This window comes from Mesoplodon densirostris, chromosome 17, assembly GCF_025265405.1.
Source record: "Mesoplodon densirostris isolate mMesDen1 chromosome 17, mMesDen1 primary haplotype, whole genome shotgun sequence".
Classification (NCBI taxonomy): Eukaryota; Metazoa; Chordata; class Mammalia; order Artiodactyla; family Ziphiidae; genus Mesoplodon; species Mesoplodon densirostris.
In genome coordinates this window covers 237,552-257,700 of record NC_082677.1, presented here as the reverse complement: position 1 = coordinate 257,700, position 20,149 = coordinate 237,552, and the positions used below count along the sequence as shown (strand labels likewise).

Sequence of the window (20,149 nt, the reverse complement as noted above, 5' to 3'; positions counted from 1 at the left end):
GCAGTGTGTTTGCTTCTTGGTGCTACCTTTTAAGAGACAAGCTTTACTGATTCAGTAAAATGCTTGTTCTCTTCAGAGGTTGCTCTGGACATTGAGAATACAAAGAAGAAAAGATAATGGCAAATGGATGTGCAGAGTGTGGCTGGATGGTGCTCAGGGAGTGGTGGTGGTGCTGGTGATGAGAACGGCAGCAAAGGAAGAGTGGTTTAGGGAATTTGGATGTTTATCTTAGAGAATATAGGGAACGTGGTGTGTATCTTGAAATAATTGAGTGCCTTTATGGAATACATAAAAATAGTAATCAAAATCACTTACAATAGCCTGTGATAGTTCTTAAGGTAGAAATAGCACTATGGTAGAGCAATAGGGAAGCAGATTTCAAACTTATTAATATAAGAACTACCTCCATGGAGTTATGGAACAATTGCTTTAGGGCCATTTTCACATTTTTTGGTTTCTGGACCCTGTAACACTCTTAAATTATTGAGGACCCCAAAGAGCTTGTGTTATATGGGCTATAGCTATTGATATTTACTGTGTTAGAAATTAAAACTTAGAAATTTAAAAACTAATTCATTTAAAATAATAACCAATTACATGCTATAAATAAGTTTTTTTTTTTTTTTTTTTTTTTGGCTGCCTTGGGTCTTTGTTGCTGCATGCGGGCTTTCTTTAGTTGTGGTGAGCAGGGGCTACTCTTTGTTGTGGTGCGCAGGCTTCTCATTGCAGTGGCTTCTCTTGTTGCAGAGCATGGGCTCTAGGCTGAGCGGGCTTCACTAGTTGTGGTGCACAGACTTAGTTGCTCCACGGCACGTGGGATCTTCCTGGACCAGGGCTCGAACCTGTGTCCCCTGCATTGGCAGGCAGATTCTTAACCACTGCACAACCAGAGAATAACATTTTTTAATGAAAAAAGTTTTTCTAAAATCTTAGTGAGAAGAATTGCATTATTTAATGTTTCTGAAAATCTCTTTAACTTCTGGCTTAAAGAACTCAGCTGATTCTCGCATCTACTTTTGCCTCCCATCTCTTCAGTTATGTTGTTTTGGTTGATGTATGTGGAAGAAAACCCAGCCTCACACAGATATGTAATTGGAAAAAGGAGAGAGGAGTATTTTAATAGGCTTTTCAAAAAATTTTGGTTATTTCTTTGATACTGCACCAAACTCAACAAGTGGTCGTTTCTTAACAGTTATTCACAATATGGAATCTGAAATCATATTAGTGAATTTTCATGCTCTGTTACATTAAAATATATTAGAATGTCTTGGCATTTTTTTCTTTAAAAATAAAGATTATTAAAAATAATTATTGCATTAATTAAAATAGATCTCAGTTTCTTTTTTTCTTTCTTTATTTGGCTGTGTCGGGTCTTAGTTGCGGCACACGGGATCTTCGCTGAGGCATGCGAGATAATTTTTTCTTCGTTGCAGCACTCAGGCTTCTCTCTAGTTGTGGTGTGCAGGTTTTTTTCTCTCTCTAGTTGTGGCGTGAGGGCTCTCATTGAGGTGTGCGAGCTCAGTAGTTGTGGTATGTGGGCTTAGTTGCCCTGTGGCATGCAGGATGTTAGTTTCCCGACTAGGGATCGAACCCGCGTCCCCTGTATTGGTAGGTGGTTTCTTTACCACTGGACCACCAGGGAAGTCCCTAGATCTCAGTTTCTAAAGTATCATAAAATTTTAGGAAGTTTCTGAAAGTCAGAATCATTCAAGGTCAGAATGATTTATTCTTGAAAGTAATTTTGAGTATGCCTGTAGACTTTTGTATAAGCATAAAAAAGGATGTGAAATCGAACATGACTATTAATAATAGTTACTCCAAGGGATTGATTTTTTTTTTTTTTTTTGCTGTACGTGGGCCTCTCACTGTTGTGGCCTCTCTTGTTGCGGAGCACAGGCTCCGGACGCACAGGCTCAGCGGCCATGGCTCACGGGCCCAGCCGCTCTGCGGCACGTGGGATCTTCCCGGACCAGGGCACAAACTTGTGTCCCCTGCATCGGCAGGTAGACTCTCAACCACTGCGCCACCAGGGAAGCCCAGGGATTGATTTTATAAGAAGATGTGTACTTATGCAGATTAACTTTATACTTCGAATTATTTGAGTTGCCAAAATAAGCAAGAATTACTTCCACAATTTAAAACATCAAATTAAGTGAAATGAATAAATAAGTAACAGTAATTACAAACCATACCACTCAATGGGATGTTATATTATGCCTTTATGCATTCTATGAGTTATTGGAATAAACTAAGTGTACATTTCCTTCAAACTCTGGGATCATACAGTTCTAAGTGGAATGACAATAATCTCTCTTTTATTTGCTGTACCCAACCTGTATTTAATTTCCACACCTGGAGTGAGGTTTGTTGAGCTTCAGAGTCTGGGTTTCTACTGGCATCTACTCTCTCAGGTGCACATGGCATAAGAGAAAGGTCACATTAAAAGATAAAGTCATAGGCAGATCATCTAATTTCTCAGATAACCCCAAGAGCAGGGATTCCAGAAGGAAGTCACAGAAACTCAGGAGTTAATCATCAAACTCTCCTTGGCAAGCACTGTGCATTTATCTTTCCTTAAGACAAAAATAAACAAGTAAAACTTTTTTTTTTTTTTTTTTTTTTTTTTTTTTTTTTTTTTTTTTTCTTTTTGCGGTATGCGGGCCTCTCACTGTTGTGGCCTCTCCCGTTGCGGAGCACAGGCTCCGGACGCGCAGGCCCAGCGGCCATGGCTCACGGGCCCAGCCGCTCCGCGGCATATGGGATCCTCCCAGACCGGGGCACGAACCCGTATCCCCCGCATCGGCAGGCGGACTCCCAACCACTGCGCCACCAGGGAGGCCCAAAACTTTTTTTTTTAAACATCTTTATTGGAGTATAATTGCTTTACAATGTTGTGTTAGTTTCTTTCTTCCTTTTTTTTTTAAACATCTTTATTGGAGTATAATTGCTTTACAATGGTGTGTCAGTTTCTGTTTTATAACAAAGTGAATCAGCTATACACACACATGTATCCTCATATCTCCTCCCTCTTGCGTCTCCCTCCCACCCTCCCTATCCCACCCCTCTAGGTGGTCACAAAGCACCCAGCTGATCTCCCTGTGCTACACGGCTGCTTCCCACTAGCTATCTATTTTACGTTTGGTAGTGTATATATGTCCATGCCACTCTCTCACTTCGTCCCAGCTTCTCTTTCCCACTCCCCGTGTCCTCAAGCCCATTCTCTATACAAGTAAAACTTTTAAGTGATGTTTTCTGGGAACAACATTTAAGTTAACTGCTAGTGATCAATAATTTTTTTTAATATAAAAAATACCTAGAGCTTCCCTGGTGGTGCAGTGGTTGAGAGTCCGCCTGCTGATGCAGGGGACATGGGTTCGTGCCCCGGTCTGGGAGGATCCCACATGCCGTGGAGTGGCTGGGCCATGAGCCACGGCTGCTGAGCCTGCGTGTCCGGAGCCTGTGCTCCGCAATGGGAGAGGCCACAGCGGTGAGAGGCCCACGTACTGCAAAACAAAACAAAACAAAACCAAACCTGAACTTAACACATACATTTTGAAAATTTACTGTGCCTTTCAAAATGTTTTATATAAACCTGGTAGTCAATTATTATGATTATTTATTCTTTCATTAATTATCTTGGCATTTTGAATGGATTTTTCATCACCTTTCGTTTGGTAAAACCAAACCATGCATTGGGTATTTGGAAAATAATAGTTCCCTGAGTTATGTAGGTTTTTAAAATATTGACATATTTCATTATAAAAATTTATATCCATTAATACTACCACAGATCTCATCATAACAGTATTATAAAGTTGTCAAGCTCATGGTGATGGACATGTCTTCCAACATTCTCATTTTTAATTGGAAGTTCAGATTTTATCATTGGCAACAAATATTGTCAGCTTCCTTGAAGTAACTGGCTCACTTGTTTCATCTTTGAAAAAATGCCTGCCAAGTACTGAGGTTTAAATCATCACGGTTTGTCATTCATTCTTTCAAGTAAAAATGATGTTCCCTGAAAGAAGTGTCTAGTTGAGCTTAGCAAATTTTTTTTCTTTTTGGTCTGCGCCATGCGGCATGTGGGATGTTAGTTCCCCGACCAGGGCACTCTACCCCCCTGCATTGGAAGCTTGGAGTCTTAACCACTGGACTGCCAGGGAAGTTCCTCTAGTTGAGCTTATAGCTCAAAAATTTCACAGCTTGTGTCTTGGTTTACGGCAGAAGTGATTTATGCGTACTTCTCATTTTGTCCTATAGAATGTTCATGTACTCAAGGCTTAAAATTTAATTTAAAAATTTAATAATTTTTGCTGCTTTATTTAGGACATTCTTAAGTAAAACTTTATTTTAAGGTTTAAAATCATTTTTTTAAATTTATTTTTGGCTGCGTTGGGTCTTTGTTGCTGTGCATGGGCTTTCTCTATTTGCGGTGAGTGGGGGCTACTCTTCTTTGTGGTGCGCGGGCTTCTCATTGTGGTGACTTCTCTTGTTGCAGAGCATGGGCTCCAGGCGTGCGGGCTTCGGTAGTTGTGGCTCACGGGCTCTAGAGCGCAGGCTCAGTAGTTGTGGCACATGGGCTTAGTTGCTCCGCGGCATGTGGGATCTTCCCGGACCAGGGCTCGAACCCGTGTCCCCTGCATTGGCAGGTGGATTCTTAAACACTGCGTCACCAGGGAAGCCCAAAACTGTTGTTTTTTGGTTTTAAACTGAGAGTACATGGTGGTGATGAACACAGTGACTGCTAGCGCAGTGGGTGCTGCTGTACTGCTTTTGAATGAAGTCTCCAGGAAGTTTCCATTTTGCCTTTGCAGCGTCAGTACATATGTCAACACAGTGAAAAAGGCAAGTACTGTCTTAATATTTCTGAAAGTAGCTTAGAGCTTGGTGGATGCCCTGAAAGAGTTTTGGAGACCTCCAGGGGTTTACAGATCATGCTATGAGAACTGCTGCTTTGGGTTGTTGCTCTTCTGTCAAAGATGTCGTTAGGCTGAAGTGGGTTGACCATTCGTTAAAAATATTTAGTGGGAGAATGTTGTTATTCAGGGAGGTTGAATCTGATACTCAGTGAGGACCTGCCTGCTTTCCAGTCTTATCTGTGGGCTGGGGATGAGGCAGATGGTACAGGACGTAAGTGGCATACGCCTCTTTTATGAAACACTTCCCATTGTGTCTTTTAATTCTGTTTAATTGAAACAATCTGGGAGAACAGAGGAACGTAGCAGGATTCCAAGGGACTGGTACGGCAGGCAGGATGGCTAGTATTGCCGTCTGTCCTCTAAGGACTGTACCTTAGAGGTCTGTAGAATGGGAATCCTCTCTCTGTTTATTGGGTGATTTCAAAAGTAGAGACTTAAGAAACAAAACAGGTCAAAAGTAATACAGGAAATTTAGGAACTACAGAAAAGTACAAAACAGAAGTCACCCATAATTCCACCACCTGAAGTTACCAACATGTTAATGGTAATATAAAGGGACAATGCGTTTATGTGTTGTGACACAGCAGTTATTGATCATCAAGGAGCAATTCAGATTCTTTGTACCTATCTGCGTTGGTGCTCTCCATTTAACTGTGTTCATCACAGGGCTGTGGAGTTGACAGCTCCCAGCAGAGCTCATGGACGGAGCATGATTGGTGCCTCCAGAGGTAGGCGGTGCTGCAGCTCTGCCACGTACACACTGCACGGGACTCGTGGTAGAAATAAATTCAAAAATCAGAGGTCACTGTGGAGTCTTACAGTTTCATGATTTTGTTAAACATAGTTTCCTATTAACGAGGAAAAGATACTTTTATCACTTGGGAGAAAACTTTGTACTCAATAGTAGGGGTAACAGGTAGTACAGAAAATGTTACAGAAAGTCATCAGTCTTGTTGATTTTCTTAATCGTAAGGTTTAATTCTAGTGCCTGACGACCAGAGCCAGAAGTACAGATCTCCAGGAAATTCAGCCACTGCAGAGAAACCCACGCCCTTCTTACCATCATATATCTACCAGAATCAAACCCAAGAAAAAAACCACACTTCCAACATTTTATCTGATGAACAAAACAACTTCCGTAGAACTACTCATCAAGATTTTGTCTTAACTTCAAAAAGTGGTGCTTCTCCTAATTTGTTTTATGAGGCTCAATATCAAGAAGCGCTTGTGAAAAAAAATGATTTGAAGGAAGAAAACCATAACCATCCTAAAGGTGAGTTACTTATTTTTCTCTCTTCTGTAGTTAACTGACAGTGTCACCTGGTTGTTCTAAGACAAGAAAAGTCCTTTCTGCATTTTTTCCTTGTCCCCTGCGTCTTTAATTGTGAGATCCTACCTGCTGCACAGCCACTGAGCCTGGATAGGACACAGAACCAGACATAGAATTTGTGACTTTCCAGGAACAAATTGCAGGACAACTCATGCCAATTTCAAACCTCATGTGGCAGCGTGGGTCTTCAAAAAGGGAGGCAGCGAGTTCTGCATGCACCATTTTTCTTGAGAGCTTAGAAAAGTTTAAAATTGAGTTAAAATGTGTGTGCTGGTGGTGGGGCACAGGATAGAAGATGTGAAGTGTGAGCAGTAGGTTGGTGATGGGTGTTATTACTCACAAAAGGCATCCCCCCCAACCCAGACACTCGTCGCTGTCCGAGTTCCCAGCACCCGGCACGTTCCTGCCAGAGAACTGGCACTCAGTGTCTGATGGTCCAAACTCATGGAGCTCTCGAGGCATTTCTAGTATATTTTCTTCTTGTCCTTTTTTGAAAAAATTTTTTAAGTCCTGTTGCTGTGCTCACTCCCTGCCCTTTTTTTCCCCCTCCACATTTTGTAATCATAAAATACTGTATAATAAAATTGTGTTCTTTTCCCACTCAACATGGAAATGCTTATGGTACGTTCTGTAGCCTTCATAACCGTAATTTTAATGGTTCTCATCTTTATGCAGATCATCAAATAATATATCAGTATTTAATGTTCTTTGTGGTAGGACTGAGTCATTTCCATTATTTTTAATTTAGTTTTCAATTTTAATGGTGTTTTTATGTATATGTTCCTTAGAGTAAGTTATAGAAAAACACAAATGATGTGGCAAAAGGTGTCTATACTTACTGTTGAGGATTGGGCAGTTTTGGGATAAAAACTTATTCCTAATTTCGAGTAATTCCTTGGTGTAAAGAGTCAAATGTCTTTTCCTTATTTTTTAAACAGTACTCTCCCTTAACCTTTTCAATTTTTTTTTTTTTTTTTTCTTTTTTGCGGTATGCGGGCCTCTCACTGTTGTGGCCTCTCCCGTTGCGGAGCACAGGCTCCGGATGCGCAGGCTCAGCGGCCATGGCTCACGGGCCCAGCCGCTCCGCGGCATATGGGATCCTCCCAGACCGGGGCACGAACCCGTATCCCCTGCATCGGCAGGCGGACTCTTAACCACTGCGCCACCAGGGAGGCCCCAATTTTTTTTTTTTGTTTTTTTTTGTTTTTTGGCCGCACTGTGCAGCATGCAGAACTTCCCTTACCAGGGATCAAACCCCTTGCAGTGGAAGTGCAAAGTCTTAACTATTGGACCACCAGGGAAGCCCCTTAACCTTTTATTTTGGAAAATTTCAAACATCCAGAAACGTTGAAAGACCACTGCCGTAATTACCAGTATACCCACCACCTAGATGCAACTGTTGATATTTTTCCATATTTACTTTGTCTGTCTATATTGGTATGTGTGTCTATATATCTGTATCTATACTTAAATTTATATCTGTATTTACATCTGTATATAGTTTGCTGAGTCATTTCACTGCAAATAATATGCAGACATTATATCATTTAAAATATCAAGTAAAAATTAGGACATTCTTCTATATAACCACAATACTGTTATTATACCTAGGGACCTTATCTATGCAAATGCAATTTAGAATTCTCCCTGTGATCCCAAAATTGCCTTTTAAAGGTATTTTTTTAAAAATAGGATCCAGTCAAGGTTTATATATTACATTCAGTTGTTACAACTCTTTAGTCTTTTTGTTTTGTTTTGTTTTGTTTTTCCGGCCGCACAACGAGGTGTGCAGGATCTCAGTTTTCCAACCAGAGATAGAACCCGTGCCCCCTGCCTTGGGAGCGTGGAGTCTTAACCACTGGACCACCAGGGAAGTCTTCTTTAGTCTTTTTTAACTTAGGAAAGCCCACACCTTTTTCTCCATAACATTAACCTTTTGAAGACTGTTGTGTTTTTTTCTTTTTTTTAAAACATCTTTATTGGAGTATAATTACTTTACAATGGAGTGTTAGATTCTGCTGTATAACAAAGTGAATCAGCTATACATTTACCTATATCCCCATATCCCCTCCCTCTTGAACCTCCCTCCCACCCTCCCTATCCCACCCCTCTAGGTGGTCACAAATCACCGAGCTGATCTCCTTGTGCTATGCAGCTGCTTCCCACTAGCTATCTATTTTACATTTGGTAGTGTACATGTGTCCATGCCACTCTCTCACTTTGTCCCAGCTTACCCTTCCCCCTCCCTGTGTCCTCAAGTCCATTCTCTACATCTGCGTCTTTATTCCTGTCCTGGCCCTAGGTTCCTCAGAACCTTTTTTTTTTTTTTTTTTTTTTTTTAGATTCCATATATATGTGTTAGCATACGGTGTTTGTTTTTCTCTTTCTGACTTACGTCACTCTGTATGACAGTCTCTAGGTCCATCCATCTCAATGCAAATAACTCAATTACATTTCTTTTTATGGCTGAGTAATATTCCATTGTATATATGTGCTACATCTTCTTTATCCATTCATCTGTCGATGGACACTTAGGTTGCTTTCATGTCCTGGCTATTGTAAATACAGCTGCAATAAACATTGTACATGACTCTTTGAATTGTGCTTTTCTCAGGGTATATGCCCAGTAATGGGATTGCTGGGTTGTATGCCAGTTCTATTTTTAGTTTTTTAAGGAACCTCCATACTGTTCTCCATAGTGGCTGTATCAATTTACATTCCCACCAACAGTGCAAGAGGGTTCCCTTTTCTCCACACCCTCTCAGCATTTACTGTTTATAGATTTTTTTTTTTTTTTTTTTGCAGTACGCGGGCCTCTCACTGTTGTGGCCTCTCCCATTGCGGAGCACAGGCTACGGACGCGCAGGCTCAGCAGCCATGGCTCACGGGCCCAGCCGCTCCACGGCATGTGGGATCCTCCTGGACCGGGGCACGAACCTGTGTCCCCTGCATCGGCAGGCGGACCCTTCAACCACTGGGCCACCAGGGAAGCCCTTGTTTGTAGATTTTTTGATGATGGCCATTCTGACTGGTGTGAGGTCATTGTACTATACCTCATTGTAGTTTTGATTTGCATTTCTCTAATGATTAATGATGTTGAGCATTCTTTCATGTGTTTGTTGGCAATCTGTATATCTTTGGAGAAATGTCTATTTAGGTCTTCTGCCCATTTTTGGATTGGGTTGTTTGTTTTTTTGATACTGAGCTGCATGAGCTGCTTGTATATTTTGGACATTGAATTCTTTGTCAGTTACTTCGTTTGCAAATATTTTCTCCCATTCTGAGGGTTGTCTTTTCGTCTTGTTTATGGTTTCCTCTGCTGTGCAAAGCTTTTAAGTTTCATTAGGTCCCATGTGTTTATTTTTGTTTTTATTTCCATTTGTCTAGGAGGTGGGTCAGATGGATCTTGCTGTGATTTATGTCATAGGGTGTTCTGCCTATGTTTTCCTCTAAGAGTTTGATAGTGTCTGGCCTTACATTTAGGTCTTTAATCCATTTTGAGTTTATTTTTGTGTATGGTGTTAGGGAGTGTTCTAATTTCATTCTTTTACATGTAGCTGTCCAGTTTTCCCAGCACCACTTACTGAAGAGGCTGTTTTTTCTCCCTTGTGTGTTTTTGCCTCCTTTATCAAAGATAAGGTGACCATATGTACGTGGGTTTATCTCTGGGCTTTCTATCCTGTTCCATTGATCTATCTTTCTGATTTTGTGCCAGTACCATACTCTCTTGATTACTGTAGCCCTGTAGTATAGTCTGAAGTCTGGGAGCCTGATTCCTCCACCTCTGTTTTTCTTTCTCAAGATTGCTTTGGCTATTCGGCGTCTTCTGTGTTTCCATACCAATTGTGAAAGTTTTTGTTCCAGTTCTGTGAAAAATGCCATTGGTAATTTGATGGGGATTGCCTTGAATCTGTAGACTGCTTTGGGTAGTATAGTCATTTTCATGATGTTGATTCTTCCAATCCAAGAACATGGTTTATCTCCATCTGTTGGTATCATCTTTATTTTCTTTCATCAGTGTCTTATAGTTTTTTTAGTACAGGTCTTTTGTGTGCTTAGGTAGGTTTATTCGTAGGTATTTTATACTTTTTGTTGCAGTGGTAAATGGGAGTGTTTCCTTAATTTCTCTTTCAGATTTTTCGTCATTAGTGTATAGGGATGCAAGAGATTTCTGTGCATTAATTTTGTATCCTTCCACTTTACCAAATTCATTGATTAGCTCTAGTAGTTTTCTGGTAGCATCTTCAGGATTCTCTATGTATAGTATCATGTCATCTGCAAACAGTGACAGTAAATAAAACAGTGACAGTTTTATTTCTTTTTTTTCCTATTTGGATTCCTTTTATTTCTTTTTCTTTGCTGATTGCTGTGGCTAAAACTTCCAAAACTATGCTGAATAATAGTGGTGAGAGTGGGCAACCTTGTCTTCTTCCTGATCTTAGTGGAAATGGTTTCAGTTTTTCACCATTGAGAACGATGCTGGCTGTGGGTGTGTCATATATGGCCTGTATTATGTTGAGGAAAGTTCCCTCTTTGCCTACTTTCTGGAGGGTTTTTATAAAAAATCGGTGTTGAATTTTGTTGAAAGATTTTTCTTCATCTATTGAGAATATCATATGGTTTTTATCCTTCAGTTTGTTAATATGTTGTATCACATTGATTGATTTGTGTATATTGAAGAATCCTTGCATTTCTGGGATAAACCCCACTTGATCATGGTGGATGATCCCTTTAATGTGCTGTTGGATTCTGTTTGCTAATATTTTATTGAGGAGTTTTGCATCCATGTTCATCCATGATATGCGCCTGTAGTTTTGTTTTTTTGTGACATCTTTGTCTCGTTTTGGTATCAGGGTGATGGTGGCTTTGTAGAGTGAGTTTGGGAGCATTCCTCCCTGTGCTATATTTTGGAAGAGTTTGAGAAGGATAGGTGCTAGTTCTTCTCTAAATGTTTGATAGAATTCACCTGTGAAGCCATCTGGTCCTGCACTTGTGTTTGCTGGAAGATTTTTAATCTCAGTTTCAATTTCAGTGCTTGTGATTGGCCTGTTTATATTTTCGATTTCTTCCTGGTTCAGTCTTGTAAGGATGTGCTTTTCTAAGAATTTGTCCATTTCTTCCAGGTTGTCCATTTTATTGGCATGGAGTGGCTCGTAGTAATCTCTCATGATCCTTTGTATTTCTGCAGTGTCAGTTGTTACTTCTCCTTTTTCATTTCTAATTCTATTGATTTGAGTCTTTTTCCTTTTTTTCGTGATGAGTCTGGCTAGTGGTTTATCAATTTTGTTTATCTTCTCAAAGAACTAGCTTTTAGTTTTATTGATTTTTGCTCTTGTTTCCTTCATTTCTTTTTCATTGATTTCTGATCTGATCTTTATTTCTTTTCTTCTGCTAACTTTGGGTTTTTTTTTTTTTTTTTTTTTTTTTTTTGCGGTATGCGGGCCTCTCACTGTTGTGGCCTCCCCCGTTGCGGAGCACAGGCTCCGGACGCGCAGGCTCCGGACGCGCAGGCTCAGCGGCCATGGCTCACGGGCCCAGCCGCTCCGCGGCATATGGGATCCTCCCAGACTGGGGCACGAACCCGTATCCCCTGCATCGGCAGGCGGACTCTCAACCACTTGCGCCACCAGGGAGGCCCACTTTGGGGGTTTTTTGTTCTTCTTTCTCTAATTGCTTTAGGTGTAAGTTTAGGTTGTTTTTTTGAGGTGTTTCTTGTTTCTTGAGGTAGGATTGTGTTGCTATAAACTTCCCTCTTAGAACTGCTTTTGCTGTATCCCATAGGTTTTGGGTCGTTGTGTTTTCATTGTCATTTGTTTTTAGGTATTTTTTGTTTTCCTCTTTAATTTCTTCAGTGATCTCTTGGTTATTTAGTAGTGTATTGCTTAGCCTCCATGTGTTTGTGATTTTTGCAGATTTTTTCTGTAATTGATATCTAGTCTCATAGCATTGTGGTCGGAAAAGATACTTGGTACAATTTCAATTTTCTTAAATTTACCAAGGCTTAATTTGTGACCCAAGATATGATCTATCCTGGAGAGTGTTCCATGAGCACTTGATAAGAAAGTGTATTCTGTTGTTTTTGGATGGAATGTCCTATAAATATCAGTTAAGTCCATCTTGTTTACTGTATCATTTAAAGCTTGTGTTTCTTTATTTATTTGCATTTTGGATGATCTCTCCATTGGTCAAAATGGGGTGTTAAAGTCCCCTACGATGATTGTGTTACTGTCGATTTCCCCTTTTATGGCTGGTAGTATTTGCCTTATGTATTGAGGTGCTATGTTGGGTGCATAAATATTTACAATTGTTATATCTTCTTCTTGGATTGATCCCTTGATCATTATGTAGTGTCCTTCTTTGTTTCTTGTAATAGTCTTTATTTTAAAGTCTATTTTGTCTGATATGAGTATTGCTACTCCAGCTTTCTTTCGATTTCCGTTTGCATGGAATATTTGTTTCCATCCCCTCACTCTCAGTCTGTATGTGTCCCTAGGTCTGAAGTGGGTCTCTTGTAGACAGTATATATATGGGTCTTGTTTTTGTATCCATTCAGCCGGTCTATGTCTTTTGGTTGGAGCATTAAACCATTTACATTTAAGGTGCTTATCGATATGTATGTTCCTATTACCATTTTCTTAATTGTTTTGGGTTTGTTATTGTAGGTTTTTTCCTTCTGTTGTGTTTCCTGCCTAGAGAAGTTCCTTTAGCATTTGTTGTAAAGCTGGTTTGGTGGTGCTGAGTTCTCTTAGCTTTTGTTTGTCTGTAAAGGTTTTAATTTCTCCATCAAATCTGAATGAGATAATTGCTGGGTAGAGTAATGTTGGTTGTAGGTTTTTCCCTTTCATCACTTTAAATATGTCCTGCCACTCTCTTCTGGCTTGCAGAGTTTCTACTGAGAGATCAGCTGTTAACCTTATGGGGATTCCCTTGTATGTTATTTGTTGCTTTTCCCTTGTTGCTTTTAATATTTTTTCTTTGTATTTAATTTTTGATAGGTTGATTAATACGTGTCTTCGTGTGTTTCTCCTGTATGGGACTCTCTGTGCTTCCTGGACTTGATTGACTATTTCCTTCCCATATTAGGGCAGTTTTCAGCTATAGTCTCTTCAGATATTTTCTCAGTCCCTTTTTTTTCTCTTCTTCTTCTGGGAGGCCTCTATTTCAAATGTTGATGCATTTAGTTTTGTCCCAGAGGTCTCTGAGACTGTCCTCAATTCTTTTCACTCTTTTCTTTGTTCTGCTCTGTGGTAGTTATTTCCACTATTTTTTCTTCCTGGTCACTTATCCGTTCTTCTGCCTCAGTTATTCTGCTATTGATTCCGTCTACAGAATTTATAATTTCATTTATTGTGTTGTTCATCATTGTTCTTTTGCTCTTTAGTTCTTCTAGGTCCTTGTTAAATGTTTCTTGTATTGTCTCCATTCTATTTCCAAGATTTTGAATCATCTTTACTATCATTACTGTGAATTCTTTTTTAGGTTGCCTGCCTATTTCCTCTTCATTTTTTTTGGTCTGGTGGGTTTTTACTTTGTTCCTTTATTTGCTGTGTATGTCTCTGTCTTCTCATTTTGCTTAACTTACTTTGTTTGGCGTCTCCTTTTTGCAGGTTGCAGGTTCGTAGTTCCTGTCATTTTTGATATCTCCCCCCAGTGGGTAAGGTTGGTTCAGTGGGTTGTGTAGACTTCCTGGTGGAGGGGACTGGTGCCTGTGTTCTGGTGGATGAGGCTGGATCTTGTCCTTTTGGTGGGCAGGACCGTGTCTGGTGGTGTGTTTTGGGGTGCCTCTGAACTTATTATGATTTTAGGCAGCCTCTCTGCTAACCGGTGGGGTTGTGTTCCTGTCTTGCTAGTTGTTTGGCATAGGGTGTCCAGCACTGTAGATTGCTGCTTGTTGAGTGGAGCTGGGTCTTATCATTGAGATGGAGATCTCTGGGAGAGCTTTCGCTGTTTGATATTATGTGGGGCCAGGAGGTCTCTGGTGGATCAAAAAAAAAAAGAAAAAAATAAAAGAAAGTTGGGCCTCCCTGGTGGTGCAGTGGTTAAGAGTCCGCCTGCCGATGCAGGGGATACGGGTTCGTGCCCCGGTCTGGGAGGATCCCATATGCCGCGGAGCGGCTGGGCCCGTGAGCCATGGCCGCTGGGCCTGCGCATCCGGAGCCTGTGCTCCGCAACGGGAGAGGCCACAACAGTGAGAGGCCCGCATACCGCAAAAAAAAGAAAAAAAAAAAAAAAAAAAAAAGAAAGTTATTAAAATAAAAAATATTATTTAAAAAAAATTTTAAAAAGTAATAGAAAAAGAAAGACGAGAGCAACCAAACCAAAAAGCAAATCCAGCAATGATAACAAGCGCTAAAAACTATACTAAAAAAAAAAAAACCAACAAAAAACAGACAGAACCCTAGGACAAATGGTAAAAGCAAAGCTATACAGACAAAATCACACAAAGAAGCATACACATATGCACTCACAAAAAGAGAAAAAGGAAAAAAAACATGGAAGAGAGCAACCAAATCAATAAACAAATCTACCAATGCTAATAAGCTCTAAATATTAAACTAAAATAAGCATAAAACTAGAAACAGATGCAGAAAGCAAATCCCAAGTTGCTCCCAAAGTCCACCTCCTCAATTTGGGATGATTCGTTGTCTATTCAGGTATTCCACAGATGCAGGGTACATCAAGTTGATTGCGGAGCTTTAATCCGCTGCTTCTGAGGCTGCTGGGAGAGATTCCCCTTTGTCTTCTTTGTTCGCACAGCTCCCGGGGCTCAGCTTTGGACTCGGCCCCGCCTCTGCGTGTAGGTCGCCGGAGGACGTCTGTTCTTCACTCGGACAGGACGGGGTTAAAGGAGCCGCTGATTCGGGCGCTCTGGCTCCCTCAGGCCGCGGGGGAGGGAGGGGCACGGAGGCGGGGCGAGCGTGCGTCGGCGGAGCACGAGGGGCGCCCGTGCGTTCTCCCGGGGATGTTGTCTGTGGAGCCCGGGACCGTGGCGGTGGCGGGCAGCCCAGGCTCCCGGGAGGGGAGGTGTGGAGAGTGACCTGCGCTCGCACAGGGGCTTCTTGGTGGCGGCAGCAGCAGCCCCAGCGTCCCACGCCCGTCTCTGGGGTCCGCCCTTTCAGGCGCGCCTCGCGCCCGTCTCTGGAGCTCCTTTCAGCAGCGCTCTGAATCCCCTCTCCTCACGCACCAGGAAACAAAGAGGGAAGGAAAAGTCTCTTGCCTCTTCGGCAGCTCCAGACTTTTCCCCGGACTCCCTCCCGGCCGGCCGTGGCGCACTAACTCCCTTCAGGCTGTGTTCACGCCGCCAGTGCGCTCTGACTGAAGCCCGAGCCTCAGCTCCCAGCCCGCCCGCCCCGGTCGGTGAGGAGACAAGCCTCTCGGGCTGGTGGGTGGCGGTCGGCACCGGTCCTCTGTGCGGGAATCTCTCTGCTTTGCCCTCCGTACCCCTGTGGCTGCGGTCTCCTCCGCGGCTCCGAAGCTTTCCCCCTCCGCCACCCGCAGTCTCCGCCCGCGAAGGGGCTCCTAGTGTGTGGAAACCGTTTCTCCTTCACGGCTCCCTCCCACTGGTGCAGGTCCCGGCCCTATCCTTTTGTCTTTGTTTATCCTGTTTTCTTTTGCCCTACCCAGGTACGTGGGAAGTTTCTTGCCTTTTGGGAAGTCTGAGGTCTTCTACCAGATCTCAGTAGGTGTTCTGTAGGAGGTGTTCCACATGTAGATGTATTTCTGATGTATTTGTGGGGAGGTGATCTCCACGTCTTCTCCGCCATCTTGAAGGTCCCCAAGTAAAGTTTTATTTTGTAGAATTACCTCTAAAACAGTGCCCTGTGCTTCAAAGTACTTCGTCATTGCAGCTGTTAGTGTCCTGTTGCTGCCCTGTCAAGGAACTGTGACCGTGTGGTGTATAAATTCTTTACCAAGGCAACTCGACACCTCCTTTCTCTGGGGCTGAATCCCCGCTGCTCACGTGCTCTTTACACACACAGACCTTCCATTCACTGCAGTGGGAATTCTCAGTGTATAAAAGGAGAGGTTTTCCTGTCTGCAGACTTTCACTTGTCAACTTAACAGAATGGCTTCCGGATTATTTTGGGGGTCTCAGTCCTCAGTAGCTCGCCAGCGAAGTTCATCTGAATTGAGAACTCAACACCAGATACTTTGAATAAAGTCCAGTCCTAGCAAAGGACTCGCTTCAAAATTTAATCAGTTAGGTAACAGTGTGACCAAACAAAGGGCTCACTGTCAGGCCACAGAAGCCAGTACTATGGCACGGGTTTTTGAGAGGTCAACTGGAAGGGAGAGCAGAATGTTGTGTTTTCATTAGCGTTTTGTAGTTTTTCTTTATCATATTAAAGAAATCCTTGAGAGTTCTAAAATCTTTGGTATACATTAAGTTTAACTAAATATTTTTTTAGTACAGTAACTTGTAAACTTCTCAAGTTTTAAGACTTTAATCTGCTTTTTTTTGAACTAAATTGTTCCTAATTTTTATCCTAGGAGAAGGTATTTTACCATGTTCGGAGGAAATGACGGAACAGATTCAGGAAGAGAACAATACGAACTTAAAAAAAATTGGTGATTCCTCGGAAGTGGTTAATATTGAAGAAAGGTATCATCCATGTTGGAAGGAATTTAATATAATAGTCATTATTATTGGTACTTTCTTTGTTTGAAAGATCTATAGTTTTCTTGTGTTTGCCTGGGTATGCTTTTAAATAAAGAGTTGAAGATCCAACTTATTCCATGTTGTCAGCAACAGAAGCAGGTTGGGGAGATACATCAGTTTGACATCGTACTGGAAAAATTGAGCAAAGTTTTTTCACCTAAGGGAAATATCTGGATAAAACTAATCTTCTCTCACATAAATAAATCCTGTTTTGGAGAAGAGAAAAAAATCATATATTGGAGTCTCACACATGGTATCACTTATAAATAATAATTGAGTGAGTATGGTTACAGAATTTAAAAATTTTATGTCAGAGATAATACCAACTGTGAGGTTGTTTATTATTTTCTTAAGTATTTTAATATAGATTATGGAATGGCAAATGACTTTTGATTGTTTTGTTTATATTATTAAGGATCTTAGAGTATGTATTTAATGAATTATTTTTGAAATATATTTTATTTATGTAGTGAATATGTTACTTCAAAAGTTAATCTAAGGTCAGTAGGTGGACTTCAGAGGGGTTTTTCAAATCACGTGTAGAGTGATGTGTATTTCTATATTTTGGGAGATGGAGTGGGATTGTAGCTTTTAATAGATTCTCAGAGGGGATCTGTGACTTTGAAAAAGGTTAGTTCTCAGTCAGAGGTGTCTGTATCAGGCACACTAAGTGTAAAGTATTCACCACATGATTTGAATGTTAAATAACTTTACTTTTATGATTAGGCCTATTAAAGCTGCTATTAGAGAAAGGAAACAAACCTTTGAAGACTACTTAGAAGAACAAATTCGGTTGGAAGAACAAGAACTGAAACAAAAACAGCTAAGGGTTAGCATTTCCACTATTTTGATTAAATTATCTAAGGCTTTAGAGATTTGTTTATAATTTGCTTTAAAAATAACTTTGAGATTACTTGGATATACCAGAATTAATTCAAATATTGTTCTTTTATTTTAGGAAGCAGAAGGATCCTTGCTAATCAAAGCAAAACCAAAACAACCATTCTTAAAACGAGGGGAAGGTTTAGCTAGGTTTACTAATGCTAAATCTAAGTTTCAGAAGGGGAGAGAAAATAAACTAGTCACTACTCACAGCAGTTCAGAGGACAAACCTGTGTTTAAATTAGATAAACAACAATTCCAGCGGAAAACTGCTCTTACAAATAAAGAACTGTGTACAGAGAACCTTCCTGTCAAAAAGAACAGTAAAGCCAGAACAAAGAGTGGTTGTGTCACACTCAGTCAGAAGCCGAAAGTGCTTAAGGGTAACAGTAGGAAAAGTCTTTCTCCAGCAGGATTGAAGATACTGGCAGGGAAGAAATGTGACGGGCAATTTAGAGGTCAGATCAATTTAGAAAAAAAGGTAGAATCTAATAATAAAGAAAATGTACCCGAGTGTACAAAACCTTGTGACGTTGGTTGCAAAATCAGGAATAAGACACAAGGTAAAGACAGACTTTCCCTTTTGACAGGGCTGGCCAGCTGTGTGGCTTCTAAGAGCCCAGTAAGTGAGACTTCGAAAGAGTCAGAATCTTCTCTTGACATTTCTCTTCAGAAAAAGTTAGAGAATTGGGAACGAGAAAAGGAAAAGGAAAATTTGGAATTAGATGAATTTTTGTTTTTAGAACAAGCTGCTGATGAAATATCATTTTCTAGTAATTCCTCATTTGTACTGAAGATCTTAGAGAGGGACCAACAGGTCTGCAGAGGTCACCGGCTGTCTTCTACCCCCGTCAAAGCTGTGCAGCCAGAGAAGACAGCAACACCGGATCCCGTTAGTGAGTGTAACCAAAATGAGGATCCAGACCGTACCACATGTGAAAGTAAGCGTGAGTGTGAGGTTGCACCCAAACAACCTGATACAGTGTCCTCACCTGATGCATCGCAGGAACAGTCCTGTAAAGTCAGTCGGAAAGTGTTCCAGATGAGCACTTGGGAAAGTCCAACTAGGTGGAATGCAAGCGATGACGAAGGTGGTACAGACAGTGATGATAGCACTGATTCTGAGGAACAACTTGATGTCACCATAAAACCATCATCTGAGGATAAGGAAAGGGGCTTCAGCAGCAGAGAAGATAGTCCACAAGTCTGTGATGGGAGGGGACCTTTAAGGGACACCAGGACTCAAGAAGAAGATAAGAGGAGAGATGTTGATTTAGATTTGTCTGATAAAGATTACAGTAGTGACGAGTCTATCATAATAGCAAGCTTGAAAAATAAAGCTTCTGATTCCTCAAGCAGACACCCATCTGTGAGTAAAATTGACTTTGATGATGAAAGAACTTGGACTGACTTTGAAGATGATTCATTTAAACATGATGTTATTCTTGGGAATGAAGCCATTTATGGGACTCCCCAGACAACCTACCCTAATAAGAGTGAAATATGTGTACTGGACAAAACAATAAAAAGGAAGGTTGCACCAGTCAAGAAGGGAGAAGACTTGAATAAATCCAGTAGGAGCACAAGTCCTCCTACCTCGGATCTGATGATGAAATTCTTCCCTTCTTTGAAACCAAAATCAAAATCAGATTCACGCTTGGGAAATGAACCCAAGTTAAACATAAATCAAGACCAACCACCTGGTAAGTCAGAGCATTGTAAAATATGTAATGGAATGTTACACGTTTAATATTTATTTTATCAGTATGTTGTCAGAATGCTTATTAAAATCCCAACCTTTCTAGTTGCTCAGTGGAAATCTAGTAGGTGATTTGTTAAAGTTAAGTAGGTAATTTGTTAAAATTTGATTTGTTTTGTGAGTCTAAATAATGTAATAGTCACTAGTATGAGATTTGGAAGAATTGTGATTTCAGATTTTTCAAATTTTAGCCTGTGTCTTATTGCCAAGGCTTTAAAATTAATTATTATAAGGTGAGATAACATTTAAGTTTCTTTTATAACCAGGGAATACCCAATTTGTGGTTTGTGCTACTGTGTATTTTTTTTAATTAGTTTTTTTTTTTTTTTTTTACTACCTCGTGCATTCTCTTGCCAAATATGATGAGGAAAAATACAGTAAAATTCAAGTTTCTATTCTTCCCCAGACATGGGCTCTTAGAGACATCAGCTTTCCCATTTCATTTGTGTATTCTGCAAAGATTCCATGCATATGAAAGCATATGTGTGAATGTGGATATAATCCTCCTTTCTGCACCAATGAAAACATGTTTTTTATATACTGTTCTGCACCTTGCTTATAATACATTTTGAAGATTGTTCTAATACACATCTGTCTCA

General features: G+C 40.7%; 1 protein-coding gene across 6 annotated transcripts in view; it reads left to right on the top strand.

The window, feature by feature from the left end:
• CENPJ (centromere protein J) overlaps positions 1-20,149 on the top strand; it is a 59,814-nt gene that overhangs the window by 5,827 nt on the left and 33,838 nt on the right. For all 6 annotated transcript variants that reach the window (XM_060079676.1, XM_060079680.1, XM_060079679.1 and 3 more), the window contains 4 exons: positions 5,905-6,192; positions 16,741-16,852; positions 17,636-17,738; positions 17,868-19,494. In XM_060079676.1, the coding sequence (XP_059935659.1) occupies positions 5,905-6,192; positions 16,741-16,852; positions 17,636-17,738; positions 17,868-19,494 (2,130 nt within the window). The remainder of the gene's footprint in view (positions 1-5,904; positions 6,193-16,740; positions 16,853-17,635; positions 17,739-17,867; positions 19,495-20,149) is intronic.